The 18,002-nt window shown below is 36.7% G+C and overlaps 1 protein-coding gene across 3 annotated transcripts in view; it reads right to left on the bottom strand.

Moving 5' to 3' along the window:
• The window catches only part of flncb (filamin C, gamma b (actin binding protein 280)), a 132,754-nt gene that overhangs the window by 86,591 nt on the left and 28,161 nt on the right, over nt 1–18,002 (bottom strand). For all 3 annotated transcript variants that reach the window (XM_066667997.1, XM_066667996.1, XM_066667998.1), the window contains exons 3-6: nt 12,309–12,406; nt 2,304–2,454; nt 1,010–1,128; nt 814–891 (exon numbers count right to left, since the gene is read on the bottom strand). In XM_066667997.1, coding sequence (XP_066524094.1) covers nt 814–891; nt 1,010–1,128; nt 2,304–2,454; nt 12,309–12,406 — 446 coding nt within the window. The remainder of the gene's footprint in view (nt 1–813; nt 892–1,009; nt 1,129–2,303; nt 2,455–12,308; nt 12,407–18,002) is intronic.

The following is an 18,002-nucleotide window of genomic DNA, read 5'->3' as shown; positions in this document are numbered from 1 at the left end:
CAAAACAAAACACAAAACTAGGCACATTACACCCCCCCCCCCCAAGGCCCCCCCCCAAAGCATGCCTCACTGAGGGATGCAATAGACAAGACATTTGATTAAACTGGGGACTGGACAGGTCAGAAACAATACAAAACAGAACAAAAAACTAGGCACATTACAAAGAACAGGAACGCAACAATTTCTAAACCAAAACTAAGCAGCTTCTGAGATTTGATGCTCTGAATAACTATTATAATTTTTAATATGGAGGATGGAATGGTGGCACAGCTTGTGTCGCTGTCACACAGTTCCAGGGTCACTGGATTGTGGGACGAAGCCTCATGCTGTGTCACTGTCTGTGAGGGGTTTGAACTGTTTTCCACATGTCTGTGAACCACCAACAAGCTACTCGTAGGCAATAAATATTCCTTTGAGAATAAGTGGTATATATTTCAGACAGAACATTCAAACACTAATACTTTCTAAAGGCAATTGATTTAAATGATTAATTTCTTTGTAGACACCTACAGCTTTGTTGCCAAAATGTCATTATGCACATGATCGTAAGAAAAAATGTCCTGCATACTTATGTTTCCACAGTACCCTTAGGTTGAAATTTCCTTGATGAAGTAACTTAAAAAATTTACTAATGGTCGGTGGGCACAAATAATATTTGGGGCTTTTGTACTGGTGTACATCCTCATAATGCAGTTGATTCCAACAGACTGACTTTCTCTCTCTCTCTCTCTCTCTCTCTCTCTCTCTCTCTCTCTATATATATATATATATATATATATATATATATATATATATATATATATATAGTGGTACCTTATGAAGTCCCTCCACTTTGGGTATATAGACTACAGAGTAGGTCCTGTTCTTGTCATTGTTCGGGATCACTCTAGCCTAGACAGAAACAGAGACAGAAGAGAACAACTAATGCTTTATAACTAACCAATGCTTTATATTTTTCAATATCACCCATATATAGAACATAATAGTGTGGTTTATTCTCTAAGCTGACCTCTTCCGTATGACCCTCAGGATCCTCGATGTACACCAGCACCTCTCCGAGACCTGCCTCCACGGTCTCAACCATAAACTCAGCTGGCCTTAACACAATGTTGCCTCTGGGTTCAATGCCTGCAGAGAGAGAAAGAGACAAACAGGGAGAGAGAGAAATGTGTCTGTATGTGTTTACATACAGAGAGCTGAACTTCTGTATATATATATAGTATTTTGAATTGTTTTGGGATTATTGTTGAAAAAGACAGTGTGGCCCAAATATCCTCACTTAGAAAATTTTTCACCAGCCATCACTAAAGCTGGTCTTTACAAGGAAAATTGATCATGGCTCAATATGTCACCCTACAAGACTTTAGATCGTTCACCAGTAACCATAGTAATGTTGTGAAAAGATTCAGGTAACCTGGCCAAATCTCAAAACTGTGAAGGGAAAGCCAGAAACCATAGTTGAAAATGAATGACCGAAATAAAGTTATCTTAATGTATCTTATGTATTCTTTGAAAACAGAAAATGAGGAAAGCATTTAACTGTTAAGAAATTCTCTCATGAAGTTTGACATGAAGTGGTGACCTACAACTAACTTGCAACTTTCTTGCAAAGATCAAGTTGGTAAGAAAATACAAAGAATTTTGTTTTTCTTTTAGAATTTATTGCATTCTTTTTAAATTTGACATCCTTTCTGGAAATTAAGCTTGTATAATTCATTTGATGGGATAGATTTCATGATTCACTAGAAGGTTGTCATTGATTTGTAAGATGTGTTAATAAACTAAAAGTGATTTTGCATCTGTATTGTTATTTGGATGAATCGCATCATCTGTGTGCCTCAGCAGGTTTTATGTCTTTATAAATAACACCAACAGGTTCCTCATCTCTATGTATGTTTTATATCTCTAAAAGCAAACTTATATTTTACACACTGCCTTGCACTCTTCATTGTTTGCTGTAGCAAATCCAGCTACTTTGATCAAATGTACTAAGCAACAAGGAATAGTCTCTTAAAAAAAGATTGTTAGCTTGTTCACTGGTAGTATTGTCTTGGAATGTGAATATCCATGCAATATTCTATATCAACTTTACTGAACAAGAAAGGTCTGAGTGTTTTTTTTATTGCACTTAAAGATAAAACCCAGACACATCAGACTAAGTCTAGCTGAAATGGCAAGTGAAAATCTAAAAAAGAAGGCCCACAAAGAGAAAAGTAGTAAGAGAGGCAAAACTGAATTAAACTGTAAACAACTATAAATGATTTTTCTTCGTTTTTCTGTTTGTCATGAAAGGTATCTCTCACCAGGTCCGTAAGCTTTGGCCCTCTTGGGGTGTAGAGTCTTGGATCGCAGTGGAGCTCCTGGCTTCAGCTTGGCTTTGGGGAACTGTGATAAGTAGGTCATTACTGAGTGCTCATCCACATTTGGATCCACAATTTCCTCAGGAGCAATAACCTGTGCAAGACCAAGGTCAAATGTCAGCAGAGTTTGTATGGAGGCCAGCTATTATTTATATAGATATCAGGATATCTCATTTGTCATCCATGGATCTCGTACTCTGAAATTTTTATATGGGGCATGATTGTCTATCACGGACAGAAATTATTTGCTAAAATGTTCTAGTGACAAGTCAACATCAGGGATATCAGAGGTATAATGAATGTCACTAAACACCAGATCATTTAGAAAGGCTTGATCATTAAAATGTTTAAAATACATTCTAACCACCATCCAAGAGCCTGTCTTTTGAAAATATCTTTTTTTATTTGGTGAAAAACAAACAGATATTATAATAGAAGGCAATATTCATGATCATCTGTTGCTAGTAAATAATTAGGTTTAGTCAAGCACATGTAATGTATTAAAATAATGATTTGTTCTTTGTACTGGTATTTTCAAAATGTAATACTTTTAATTCTACTTAGTACACTCAGGAGTAATTGAACCTGTTTGTATTTAATTACATTTTAGCAATTTAGGTTTATTTACTGATATATTTTTTTTCATGTATATATTCTTTATGTGGGTGGCACAGTGGCGCAGCAGGTAGTGTCACAGTCACACAGCTCCAGGGACCTGGAGGTTGTGGGTTCAAGTCCCGCTCTGGGTTACTGTCTGTGAAGAGTTTGATGTGTTCTCCCCGTGTCCACATGGGTTTCTTCTGGATCCTCTGGTTTCCTCCCACAGTCCAAAAACACACGTTGATGAAAGATTCTGGGCTGCTTTTTTGACTGGACACAACTGCCATTTGAGTTGTAGCCTTTTATTTTGGAGAAATGTTATACAATATATATTATGCTAAGCCTTGAAATTCAAATGCAACATCAGAAGCACAAAATTGTCTACACAGGAGAAATTAATAGAAATATAAATACGTTTTTTTATGTGTTGAACGCATTAAATATAACATTGTTTATGCAGTATGTACAGAATCAAGTTGGTAAATCTGATTGTTTTGAAAAGCATTACAGTATAAACAGGTGAATATCAAATGTATAAAATATTGTTCACCAGAAGTGAACAATAAACTGTGTAACTGTTCATCACTTTATGCCAGTTTGATGAGAGAATTGTCAGATATTTAAAACAGAACATTTTTCAATGCAAAGAATTGAGGTCTTTTTTCATCTAACCTACTTAATATTGTGAAATCATTCAGTAAATCTGGAGAAATACCAGTCCGTATAGGGTAAGGCTGGACATCAGTGTTACATGAGCATGACCTTCAAGTCCTCAGATGACACTGCATTAGAAACTGTCAGGCTCCAGTGACAAATATAGCCACATGGATTTGGAAGTACTTCAAAATATTGTTGTCACTTAGCAGAGTCTGCCACTGCATCAAGTTGGGACACTAAACAAATTGTGAATAAAAACTGAATGCAATGATGTGGAGATGGCAAATGTCAATATTTTATTCGTAATAGAACATTGATGACAGATCAAAAGTTTAATCTGAGTAAATGTAACACTTTAAAGGAAAAATATGTTGATTCACAGTGTCAACAAATCCCAAAAAAGTTGGGACAAGTAGAAATAAGTGGCTGGAAAAAGGAAATTGAGCATATAACGAACAGCTGGAAGACCAATTAACACTAATTAGTCAATTGACAACATGATTGGGTAATAAAAGAGCTTCTCAGCGTGTCAGTGTCTCTCTGAAGCCAAGATGGTAGGAGGATCACCAATTCCACCATTGTTGTGCAGAAAGATAGTGCAGCGATACCAGAATGGTGTTACCCAGCGTAAAATAGCAAAGACTTTTAAGTTATCATCATCAACGGTGCATAACATCATCAAAAGATTCAGAGAATCTGGAACAATTGCTGTGCGTAAGGGTCAAGGCCGTAAAACTCTACTGGATGTTCGTGATCTCCGGGCCCTTAAACGTCACTGCACCTCAAACAGGAACGCCACTGTCAAGGAAATAACAGAATGGGCTCAGGAATACTTCCAGAAAGCATTGTCAGTGAACACAATCCACCGTGCCATCCGCCGTCGCCAGCTGAAACTCTACAGTGCAAAGAGGAAGCCATTTCTAAGCAAGCTCCACAAGCTCAGACATTTGCACTGGGCCAAGGGTCTTTTAAAATGGAGTGTGGCAAAATGGAAGACTGTTCTGTGGTCAGATGAGTCACGATTTGAAGTTCTTTATGGAACACTGGGACACCATGTCATCCAGACCAGAGAGAACAAGGATAACCCAAGTTGTTATCAACGCTCCGTTCAGAAGCCTGCATCACTGATGGTATGGGGTTGCATGAGTGCTTGTGGCATGGGCAGCTTGCATGTCTGGAAAGGCACCATTAATGCAGAGAACTATGTTCAGGTTCTAGAACAACATATACTCCCATCTAGACGTCATCTCTTTCAGGGAAGACCCTGCATTTTTCAACAAGATAATGCCAGACCACATTCTGCAGCAATCACAACATCATGGCTACGTAGGAGAAGGATCCTGGGACTGAAATGGCAGCCTGCAGTCCAGATCTTTCACCTATAGAGAACATTTGGCGCATCATAAAGAGGAAGGTGCGGCAAAGAAGGCCCAAGACGATTGAACAGTTAGAGGCCTGCATTAGACATGAATGGGAGAGCATTCCTATTTCTAAACTTGAGAAACTGGTCTCCTCTGTCCCCAGACGTCTGTTGAATGTTTTAAGAAGAAGGGGGGATGCCACACAGTGGTAAAAAATGGCCTTGTCACAACTTTTTTGGGATTTGTTGACGCCATGAAATTTTGAAACATATTTTTCCCTTAAAATAATACATTCTCTCAGTTTAAACTTTTGATCTGTGATTTGTGTTCTATTCTGAATAAAATATTAGATGTTGGCACCTCACAATTTGTTTAGTGTCCCAACTTTTTTGGAATCCGGTTTGTATTATATCCATAAAAGTTAGTTATCTGGGCCCAAGCTAATCCCAGATGGTCAAAAGGACAGTAGTAACCTGTGCTGTGGTCAGCAGAATCCATGTTTCAGCTTGTTTTTATGACAAATAGACTTGTTTTCCATGATCATGCCTAAAGGGACCATTCAGAATACTATCAGCGATAGGTGCAAACGCCAACATCTCTCATTGTATGTGGTGTGCATCAGTGAACATGGCATGGGTGTATTCCATTGATGTGATTCCACTGGTATTTACAGAGACATATGTGATCAAGGTAACATCTGGGAAGCCCATGGTTAATTTAGCAAGACAATGCTAGACCTCATTTTGTATGTGCTACAGCAAGATGGCTTTGTAGAAGAATGCATGTGTTTGCCTGGAATTCTTGCAGTCCATGGTGCATAATTGAAAAATCAGACTACAGTAATTGAGCAGCTAAAGTCTTGTATGAGGTCAGAATGGGCAGAAATTCCACTAGGAACATTTTAATAATTAGTATTCCCATGTCCCAATGATTAAAGGGTGCAGTTAAAAGTAAAGGTGATATGACCATTGGTAAACATGACCCTGGCTCTGTTTTGGAGTGTGTTGCAGATATAATTTCTAAATGTGTTTATTTTTAAAAGTTACAATCAAGTTGTTCAGTAAAACATTGGAAACATTTAAGGGAATGAACAAAACAAAGAGTCTGTTTTTTATTGCATTTTGCAATACAGCCAAAACTTTCCAGAAATAATGACTGTATTATTTATCATGGTTCATCAGGAGACTCAGTTTCTCTCTGTTTTAAAACATTCTTATACAAAAGCCCACAAGAAGAGAACAAAAAATGTGTATAATATGTAGCAAAAAAGACAAACTTACACCACACTTTCCTTTCACAAAAATATGATGTCATGCTCATGTTTTCCTTCTCAGATTCCTGTTATGCTTTCCATTTCCAGATTGTTTGGCCTCATCTCATGAAAATGTGTTTAATAAAAGATTCCAAGTCATCAGTACAGTGGAAACATTTTTGAAGAAATAGATTTAGAAATGTCAAGGGTACACCAAGATATACACATACACACACACACGCACACACACACACACACACACACACACACACACAGCAGCTGTACATTTAAATACACTTTTACACTGTCCATCCGTTTATCAATCTAACCCAAACATTCCATACAACATAGACCCTGCAGTTGTATGCTAATATATGAGCCTTCATGGGTTAATATATGGGCCTACATACCTTAAAAAATAATAAATCATAAATTTATTCATTCATTATCTGTAACTGCATATCCACTACAGGATTAAAATGGGTCTGGAGCCTACATGGAATCACTGTGCACAAGACAGGAATGCACCTTGGAGGGGTCACCAGGCCATTGCAGGGCACCACACACTCACACGTTCACCCACACACTCACACATATGAACACTTTTGAATGGCCTATCCACCTACCAACGTGTGTTTTTCAACCGTGGGAGGAAACTGGAGCACCCAGAGGAAACCTGTGTGATGGGGTGAACAGACAATCACCCGGAAATTTAAAAAGCTATTTATCTGAGCAGTAAGTGTTTATTTGCTAAAAAAAAAGAATCAAACAACCAATCAACAAATAACATCCAAAATTACAATAAAACCAAATAACATTATTCCAGTAAGTTTGATATTCTGTGAGTGAATGTGTTGTTTGTGTTGAGACAGTATGGTTGTGTATATAGTCCATGTGTGGCAGAGATTGCCTGTGTGCAGCCAGACCCTTCTCATGATAACAGTACTTTTTTTTTTCAAATCCACTCTATCGCTCCACTGAGCTGTTGGTAAAAAAACTGACTTTACACTGCAGTTCTCCTTAAGACATTTTTTTCACCATTAAATAACCTTCAGACTTCCAGTATGGTGGGATAGAAGGAAGACATAGATGTGAGGAGCTCAGAGCATCTTGTTTCAGCTATATTCATTGTAAACTCGATACTTAAAAACTTCCAATATAATAAAACAAGAATCACACTTTCAACAGACACCAAATAAGATGAGTAATATAAAGCAAAAAACGCAAAATACCCAACCTCCAACGACTCAAGCCTCCACCACCTTAGTGGGTAAATTAGCTGTCATGGTGGCCGCAGCCAACGCCAAGGAGAAAGAGAAAGTAGGTCAGGAAGTTAGTGAGCAATTGGAGCCTCTATCAACGAGTCAACTAGTCGCCGAGCTTGGGAGTTGAGATGCTAAAATGTCCAGAACTGGATAGGGACATCTCTCTCTTGCTCCAAAGTCTAAAGCAGATTGACCGCCTAGACCTTTTTTCATGTGTTTCCACCGCTACCAAGAGAAACAAAAGGTGCTTAAATGAGCAAGAGAACATGGAGTAATTTACAAAAATAGCGCTTTGAAACTCTATCCGAAACCTTAGTTTTGAATTATTCATTTGCATATCCACGCTTCAATACCTGCTATACTTGTTAATTAATAAGTAGATGCCAAATATTAAGCATCAATATTTGCACATTTTAAATTGCTTGTACTCCTCTATAGTATACTGTTTTCTTTGTTGATAATATCAGAAGTTTCTAGAAAACTAGTTGATTTACAACAGCCTGCAGTTAACCAAGCCTTATTAGGTTAGCATAGGCAATGTATTATTTATGGGTGTTTTATTTTTGTTTATTCACATTTGGTAATTTTAATTTCTGTGTGATCTATTATGGTCAGATTAGCACTAGAACGCTGGTTGCTTCATTAAATTCCAAACAGCTTACATGGATAGTAGGATGAACACTAAATCAATAAGGGTGTGCACTAATACACGTCTTGTGATTTGGAATGTTAAAAGCCTAAATGGTCCTGTTAAAAGAGCAAGAGTTTTTACACATCTTAAGGAATTAAAACCAGAAATGATTTATCTACAAGAATCACATCTACGCAATGCATATCATATTAGACTTAAAAAAAAAACCTGGATAGGTCAGATTTTTCATTCACAATTTATCTCTAGAAATCGGGGTACTGCCATCCTAATACATAAAAAAGTATATTTTTCTAGTCATAAAATAGTCTCTGATCCTCAAGGGAGATTTATAATAGTAGCAGATTTACTCTTTCAAGTCCCTATACTCTTAGTAAATATGCTCCTAACTTGGATGACTTTGCACACAAAATTTCCCTTTTACCAGACAAACTCATATAAACTCATTTTTGGAGGATATTTAAATTATGTGCTTGACCGATTAATCCCAAATTATTTACTACATACAGGTTTGCCCAAACTTGGTCAACATTCGTATCCCAGATAGGTTGTGTGGACCCATGGCGTTTCCTTTATTCAGACAAAAAGTCCTTTTTATTTTTCTCACATGTCCACCACTCTTACTCGAGGATATATTATCTTTTATTATATATTATATATTATTATGGGTCCAGAGCCTACCTGGAATCATTGGGCGCAAGGCGGGTATACACCCTGGAGGGGGTGCCAGTCCTTCACAGGGTAACAGAGACAAACACACACACATTTACTCACACACTCACACCTACGGACACTTTTGAGTTGCCAATCCACCTACCAACGTGTGTTTATGGACTGTGGGAGGAAACCGGAGCTCCCGGAGGAAACCCACACGGACACGGGGAGAACACACCAACTCCTCACAGACAGTCACCCGGAGGAAACCCACATGGACACGGGGAGAACACACCAACTCCTCACAGACAGTCACCCGGAGGAAACCCTCGCGGACACGGGGAGAACACACCAACTCCTCACAGACAGTCACCCGGAGGAAACCCACGTGGACACGGGGAGAACACACCAACTCCTCACAGACAGTCACCCGGAGCGGGAATCGAACCCACAACCTCCAGGTCCCTGGAGCTGTGTGACTGCGACACTAACCTGCTGTGCCGCCCCTATATTATTTATATTATATTATATTATTATATAAAAGAAGAGGATGAACTATTCTCAGGCAGATTCTCTGGATACAAAGTAAACTTTTCTAAGAGTATGTATTATCCTTTAAATTACACTGATAAATTTGACCCAAAATATATATTACCGCTTTGCACGTCTTTAGATATGAACATTTAAAGAACATTTAAAGAATCAAAAAATGTTGTACCTCTTCTAGATAAACTCAAACAAGATCTTCAGAAATGGGACCTTTTAGGCTTAACATTAGGTCGTATAAATTGTATTAAAATTACTGTTCTACCTAGATTCATGTATTTGTTCCAAACCATCCCTGTTCTTTTAACAAAAATATTTCTTCCATCCTCTTGACAAACAATTATTGTCATTTATCTGGGGTGGAAAGATCCCAATCTTGGGAGGCCTTTCTCTAGCCATTGTTTTGTATTATTATTAAGCAGCTAACATTCAAAAATAGTATTATGGTACAAATGCCCCCAGTTAAGTTGGTGTATTTCAGAAGCAAGCTCATGTAACAGTTCCTCACTCTCATCACTAATTACAGCAAATCTACCTTTATACTTTTCCAAACACACAATATTTCCAGTTGTTAGATTCACTATAAAAATATGGATCCAATTTTAGCAAAATTTTGGCTTTGTCAAATTTTCTAATTTGGGCCCCTTTTGTAACAACCATTCATTCGTACCTGCAATCATGGATCAAATCTTTAGAATCTGGCAAAAGAAGGATATTGTTAAATTTGCAGACCTTTATGTTAATGAAGTCTTTGCTTGCTTTAATCATCTGTCAGAGAAGTTACAGCTACCACCTTCAGATTTTTATCGCTATCTTCAAATAGAGAATTTCATACATAGTCAATGAACTAATTTTCCAGTTTTACCAACTAAAAGTATTTTGGAAAAACTTCTTGAACTGCCGATGCCAAATAAGTGTTTTATATCAAGAATATATAACATGATCGGCACTACTGATTGTGTACGGATGGAACAAATATGAAATGCTTGGAGTACAGAGCTAGAGGTAGAAATACCAGGCACAACTTCTTTATCTGCTTTAAAAAATGATTAACAGATCATCATCTTGTGCAATATTTTGATCTTATCCAGTTTAAAGTGCTTCATCGTATCCATTATTGTAAGGCTAAATTGGCAAAAATTGAGTTTTGTGGTCGTTGTCATACTGCTAAAGCAGATTTTACACATATGTTTTGTCCTGTCCAGCTTTATCAAATATTTGGCTTTCAGTTACAAATTACTTATCAGAGGCATTTCAATTAAAATAGTTCCAATTTTTGAATTTTCTATATTTGGATTCATTAATGTTAACATTCAAACTCCCAATAGGATTAAAGAAGCTATTTCCTTTGCTTCATTTCTTGCTAGAAGAAGGATACTTCTTAACTGGAAATTCCCCCACCCCCAATAACTTCTCAGTAGCTATGTGACCTTATGCTTTTCCTTAAATTGGAGAAGATTAAGTTTTCATACAAAAAAGCATCTGGGAAATCTTACAAAACATGGGATCCTGTAATATTGTATTTTGAGAAAATGAAGAGTCTCCCAACCCCATAGTACTCCCCTTCCACTAGGCACATTTTATCACATCAACCACTATCCAATCTTTATATTGTAGCAGCTAACCAGCTTGGTCTATGTGCTATTATATGGGAATTTATGTGTATGTGTATATAATGATATTGTTTTTCATATCGTTGCAACAATTTAATTTAAATGATTATGCCCATACATTTATTCATTTTTTCTATTTATTTATTTTGTTTATTCTTTTTATGTATCATTATTTTTTAATTGATTTTTTAAATATATATTTACCTATTTTAATGTTCATTGTTATTAGAAAAACAGTGGGAACAAGTCACATTTTTTTTCCAAATATTGTATATTTACACCTTTCCTCAAAATAAATACATAATAAATAACCTTCAGTTTACTTTGAGAGTATACACTGATACTTATACAGATAAAAATCCTGTACCAGTTATACTCATTTTCATTGTTATAAACAAGTAAGTTTAACTTATTTCTTGTAACGTAAGACAAAATAATACATTAATAATTGTAGTATTAATTGGAAAAATATAATGAACCTATTATTACACCTTATCTGAAAGAATATGAAAAAAGGAACAATGAACCAACGAACTAAAGCAAAACAAAATGAATGTGCGGAGCCAGGTTAAGAATACAGAACAAACCAACAACAAACAGAGTGTAGAAAAAGGCCATCAGAAATTCAATTGTTGTAAGGGTCCTTTCTTTAGCATTCATAGCTTTTAGCTGCATATTCCGGGCATGTCTCAAATCAATCCCCATTCCCTACATAGTGCACTAACATTACAATTGTGGATTTACCAGGCACAAAATGTTTAAAATAACATCATGCAGCCATGGGACACACACAGAAATGTTTAATACATATTGGTCTGAATTTTAAAATGCCAACACCTATATGGCTGACAACTCTTATATTATCTGTAACCACAACACAAAACTCAACGTTTGAAGTATTATAGAACATCATAGAAAAGTTCTCTATAGACCCTAAACAATGTGTGCATAAAAGGCAACCCAAGAATGTGTCAGCTTTGGATGCTTTCTGCAAAGAAGAGTCAGAAAATTTTCAGCTACAGGAATTGAAAGGCATTTAGCTAGCTACAAAAGCATGTACAAGGTGTACAAATGTTTGCACAAGCCACATTTATGATTTAGATTTTTCCCAAATACGGTAAATATTAAGTTTTTTCAAAGTGTTTGAGATTGCTTTGATTCTATTTGCGTAATTTTTGAAGAAGACAAATTGTTCAATAAAACATATAGTTTTAAGACTTCCAACACAGTTGTCAATCTAATAAAAACGTAATCTAATAAAAACTTAAGAAGTAAATTTGAGAAAAAAGAAAAGTGACTGATGACTAAATTGTGATAAGAAGATGTGACATTTTAAGAGTGCGCTGCGTACCTGAGGCACACCAAGCCAATCGTCAGCCTGCTGCATGGCCTCTCTGGCATTCTCCACTGGCTGATTTGGGTCCCAGATCTCCCAGTCAGGGCACAGACCTGAGAGAGAGAAAAAAGAGAAGCAATTATAACTATGGTCAATATTTAGACATTAATTATTCCTTTCAGTTATTTTGCTGATCAAACATTACCATAGATTTCCTTCAGAGATTTAATAATAAATTTCCTGAGGTTCCTGGATTACAGTTAAGCCCCATTCACACATGCACAGTAACATTACATTTTTCAGCCTTTACCTGAAGGAGCTGTATGTATGAGTGCAATCATCCATGCATTTGTCCCGGATATTACCCAGATTGTATCCTGCTAGTGCAAAGTCAGGGTGAGCACATGTAAATATAGAGCTGGGAATGTTCTGTAAAATCTCGCTGTATTTCCAAGATTCATGTGTCATAAATGTTTGTGCATTAAAGTAAATAACATTTTTTGACAGATGTCCAGCCCTGTGGAAATTTTGGCCTGTCCCTTCTTTTGGTTTGCAATATGGAATATTCAGGAGAAAGTGACCTTCTACACACTCCTCCACCGGCTTTTTCTGAGATGGAGACCACTTACAGGCTTTTCACACCTGACAATTCAGACCTGGCTTGGAACAATGTTTGTGTATTTGTTAAATTGAATCTTTGATCCGGTAAGTATTGTATTCACACTGCAATTTAGTTAGCAGACAAAAAAAATATTGATAAACATTTGTTTATTTACCAGCTGCTAAATCGCATTTTTATTATAAATATAATTTTCATTAATGGTTGAAATTATTGCACTGATAATAAACCCTTCTGATAATAAAGCATTTCTTTTTTATACCCTGTCATCAGTTGCAAAAGTGTGGGGATTACGGAGGAGTGGCACCCAGGAAAATTATCAAGATACACAATAAATGAAACAAATTCCACAGTAAAACTGATTTTGTTTTGTTTTGTTCAATAAGAAGTGATAGTTTGTATTAATACCATGTTTAAAATAATTTCAAATGTTTGTAAGCAAAAGATATATACCTGTGTTGTTTTTGGCTGCTCAAAAATATTCTTATCTACAAAAGAGGGTACTAGAGAAAAATTTGGAAACTGTTGCCCTATGATATGAGCTACTGTGTAATTTGTGATAAAGCAGTGACTCTTACAGTGAGAATCGCACTTTTGCTTATATTTATCTATACTACTAACACAGCATAAAAAAGATAATTGATGTGTGAGACAGAAGGCCGGTGATATATTGTATATTCCCTCATGTGCAACTCTGAATGTTCAAACATGTATAACAGTGCTATATAAAATTAGGTTCACTTTTAACATTTGATATTTTCACTTATGCAAACCATCCAAAAAAGTGTTTTTACATGGCACAAGAACCAAACATTGGTTTACTTTAATCTGTATGGAACTAATTTAGTGTCCAAACTTTGCAAATAAATAGAAAGTATCCTGCAAATTAAATACTATACAATACAATACAACATGAATTACAAATACAAAACACAATTCAGTGTCCCTGCTATGTGTATTTTGCAGCAACAGTCCAGCTCTGCTAAATTATTGCCACCTCATTTTTAACATGGATTAATCATAACCAAGTTTGACTGCAACATTTATTTAGTAAATTAAGAAATTTTAATTCAAAAATCATCAAAACTACACTGAGACATTAATAATAAAGGAAATGATATACAATTTGTCATATATACTACACTAACTTATTTGTTTTATTCCTCCCCATACAAAGAATTACTAGTATTTTAACTTGCAATTTATCACAGAATGTAGTTGCAATTAATAAAAGTATTGAATATGAATATAATTTGTGTTGTGTTGATTATGTTGTTTTTACATTGATTCTTTTATTTTAAATTTAACAATCAATTTATTAAAAGCTTCAGTCTTAAGAAAGAAAAGTGTGATTAATCACAGTAAGTTATGCAATGAAGTTATTCTGCGCTTTTTAATTAATTTTGCGCTGCATTGTTTAGGGGCGGGGGTGTGTGGGGTAGTTGAGGGTGCCTGCACCGCTGCTAAAAAAAAACTCTAGAGAAAACACTGCAAGTATCGAACACACAACATGTGCTTTTCAGATACAGAACATGACTATCTAACACACACAGCGTGCTTTACAAATAAAAATAACGAGGTACCTGCAATGAAATAAAGCATGGTTTTCATGTGTCCTAATTCACTAACATGCACAACCTGATCTCCAATTTGTGACTCATGTGATGTTTAGCACAGCTTAACCAGGCACAAACTTTCAGTTGGCGACCAGTTTGCTTCATGGTGCAGAGTTTGGTGGTGTACTATGGGGAGGAATAAACGAAACTAACAGTTTTCGTTTTCCATGGGGCTAGCCGTTTTAATGACTTAGAGAGTGTAGCATTAAGCAGAGTGACATGGTTCTCAGGAGAATAGGGAGCAGAGTCAATTGGGAAGACAGTTTTAATGGACTGGCTAAGTAAATTGATCTTTTGAAAGAACAGTTAAGCAAGGCCATAGAAGCAGAGAAAAGGATAAGCTTGTGATAAGATAACAGGAACGGTAATAAATGAAGATTTAAAATAGGCACAGCAGAAGAGCAAACTACGTCAAAGTCTGCAACATTACAAAGTCATTTGCAACATTACAATTTTGAGATTTTATATGAATATTGAAATCTCTGACTAGCAACAAGTGGGGAGAGATTGAATAAGTATGTGTGAGTACCTCAGATAACTCTGAAAAGAATGCAGGGTTTAGGTGGACGGTAGAGTAATACTGTAATTATGGAGATGGGTACTTTAAAACCAAGGTATTCAAAAGAGGTAGTAGTAAGAAGACTAAGTTCAGTAATATTGATTTTTCTATTAAAAATTACAGCCAGGCCTCCTCCTCGCCCTGACAGTCAGGCTTTACACATATAATTAAAATTGGTCAGATTTGCCTTGCTTAAAGCAAAGAAATCACCAGCTTGTTGCCAGGTTTCAGTTAAGAAAAGCATGCAGATTTCATTATCTACTATATTCTCTTGAAGCACAGGTGATTTATTAGAGAGAGAGTGAACATTTAGAAGTGCAAAGGAGGTACCAGGGATAGTAGGAGACAGGGTTAACCAAGAGAAGTAGACACATGGCCAGGGGGTAGAGCAGGGCAACAGCAGAAATCAAGGTCCTAGAGTCTGGAGGAAGAATGGAGAGGCACACAATCCAAGCTGCTTGAGGTCTAGTGTGAAGTTTCCACAATCAGTGACGGTTTGGGGAGCCATGTCATCGACTGGTGTTGGTCCAAGTCCAAAGTCAGTGCAGCCGTCTACCAGGAATTTTTAGATCACCTCATGTTACCCTCGGCTGACAAGCTTTATGTAGATGTGGATTTTGTTTTCCAGCAGGACTTGTTACCTGTCCACCCTGCCAGATGTTCCAATACCTGGTTTAAAACCCACAGTATCACTATGCTTAATTGGCCAGCAAACTTGCCTGAGCTAAACCCCATAGAGAATCTATGTGAGAGTATGACGAGGGACACCAGACACAATCATGCAGACCTGTATATTTTTTGGAAAACATGAAAACAATAATTAATTCTAAGCAGTGAACTGACGGGTTGCAGTTCCTCACTACAAAAATACTGAAATAACATTGCAATTAACATTAAATGCTATGTGTCATTAACAGAACTGTAAAAAAAAAAAAAGCCTACCGTCTTGTATTTGTTAAAAAGAATAGGAAACTGGAATCAAACTTTCATGACTTCAGATCTAGTTTTGGCAGAAAATGTTGTTTATTATTTAGATGTGCACAGGGGTCCAAGTGTAGTCACAGCATGCACGACTAGAAATAATAAGACAACAATACCCCTATTCCTTTGTTTCATTTCATTCTCTGCACTTGTGATCAAAGCTTGTATTTAATCTGAACTATTGAGTCACTAACCAAAAAAATGAGCTCCATGCCACAGGCCGGTTGTAAGATTACTTTCCCTAGAAGATGAAACCAGATGTTGGGCAGCTGTCTGGTGAAAGCCTGGCAGGATCCTGCACAAAAAGACTTGTTCTTATTCTATTTCTCTAAATCCCACAGCTGGCCTCCATCTCAGTGAATATATTATACTGTTGCAGTCAGGACAAAACTCTGTATATCCAAAATATTCACAAAAGAAAAAAAAACTTCTTAACACATACATTTCATTATCTGGAACTCTACTGGAGAATATTTGTAGAATATGGAAAAAATAATGGAACAGCCTCATAAAAAAAGTATAATAATAATACAAGCACTGACACAGGTGATGTTAACATGAATGCAATTTAGAACTAGGTCTGGAAATCACCACTCCAATTCATGAGTTCTCAACACAGCAACACAGCAGAGCTAACCAAATATTTGTTAGTACAGACCACACCCATAAATGCTGAATAAATGCAAAAGCTGTAACACCCCTCCCAATTTGAATAGATGAGTACAAGAAAAGTGTGAAGATGGTGTTGGGGGGGGTGGGGGTGGGGGGGGAGTGGTGATGACACGGAAAAAGACATGAGTTCACAGGGTTTATATATAGGACTGAGTGGTCTTACTTCCAAAATTATGTTATGACATAGCTTCAGTTTGCTAATACAGACCATGCCCGTAAAGGCAGAAATGGTAAATGTTTTTGGGAAGGGGTTCCCAAAAGGGAAGGTTGGCTTATGAATGTGTATAAAACTGTACCCCAGAAATTACAGGAATGCTAGTCATTAAGTGCTGCATAATGGTCAGGTTGAGGGGTGATTTGGTCGAGGGTTTGGTTGGTGTCCTGGATAATGAATAGGTGAGTGAAAAGGTGTGAATCAATCCATGAATGAATTGCCTTTAATAAAATGATGAATGACTGAGGGCCGTGTGAGATGGTAGAAGAATAGCATGATTAAAGCAATTCTAGAGCAGGTGTATATAATAAGAATTCATTAAGGTCCATTCAGAAGATATTTCCTCAGGCCAAGGTCCGGACAATCATAATATTTAACTTGTGTTATTCCAGTGCAATTTCCTGTATACTGAAGTTGCCTAGTAGTTCTATCATCTCAAAAGATGGGTGTTTTGTTTCATAGGTGCACTTCACATTGCTGCTTTTAATTAGCACCATGGTCTCATAACATATGTGACATGTTGATTTGGAACTGCCTGTGGGAAGAATAAACATATACGCCTCAGTCCATTCCTAGTTGAAAAGTCCGTTTTCACTGCTGACTTTTCTTTTTATAGAGCACGCGCTCTGAGTTGGTCTTTCTCTGACACGTTTAATACTCTAACTGCTGTGCAGCACTCCCAAATCTGCACAGATCTGATTGGCTGAGGAGCAGTTTTGGTGATCTTACAACGCAGATGATAGGTCTGTGATTTTACTGCACTGCAAAGCCTGTACCATAAAGACAACAAAATTGCAGCCACTTAAAATAAACTTTAAAATTAAATCAAAATCAAAATTAAATTGTTCTCAATTGTATATCAGTTTGGGTCCGCATTGGACAACATCTGGGTCCTATTAGTGGCCTCTATTAATTACCTTTGTTCTAGAGTGAAGGGGGATGGCGTAGCTGATAATCTGAATATTAATCAGGAAGTGGATTAATAACTGCAATGAAAGCTGTCGCTTTTTTACAGAGCGGCAGCATTAATGAATTGAGATGTCCTTAG

Source organism: Hoplias malabaricus, chromosome 4 (genome assembly GCF_029633855.1).
Source record: "Hoplias malabaricus isolate fHopMal1 chromosome 4, fHopMal1.hap1, whole genome shotgun sequence".
Lineage (NCBI taxonomy): Eukaryota > Metazoa > Chordata > Actinopteri > Characiformes > Erythrinidae > Hoplias > Hoplias malabaricus.
Note: the sequence above shows the minus strand (reverse complement) of the source record. Positions and strands in the feature narration are given on the sequence as shown.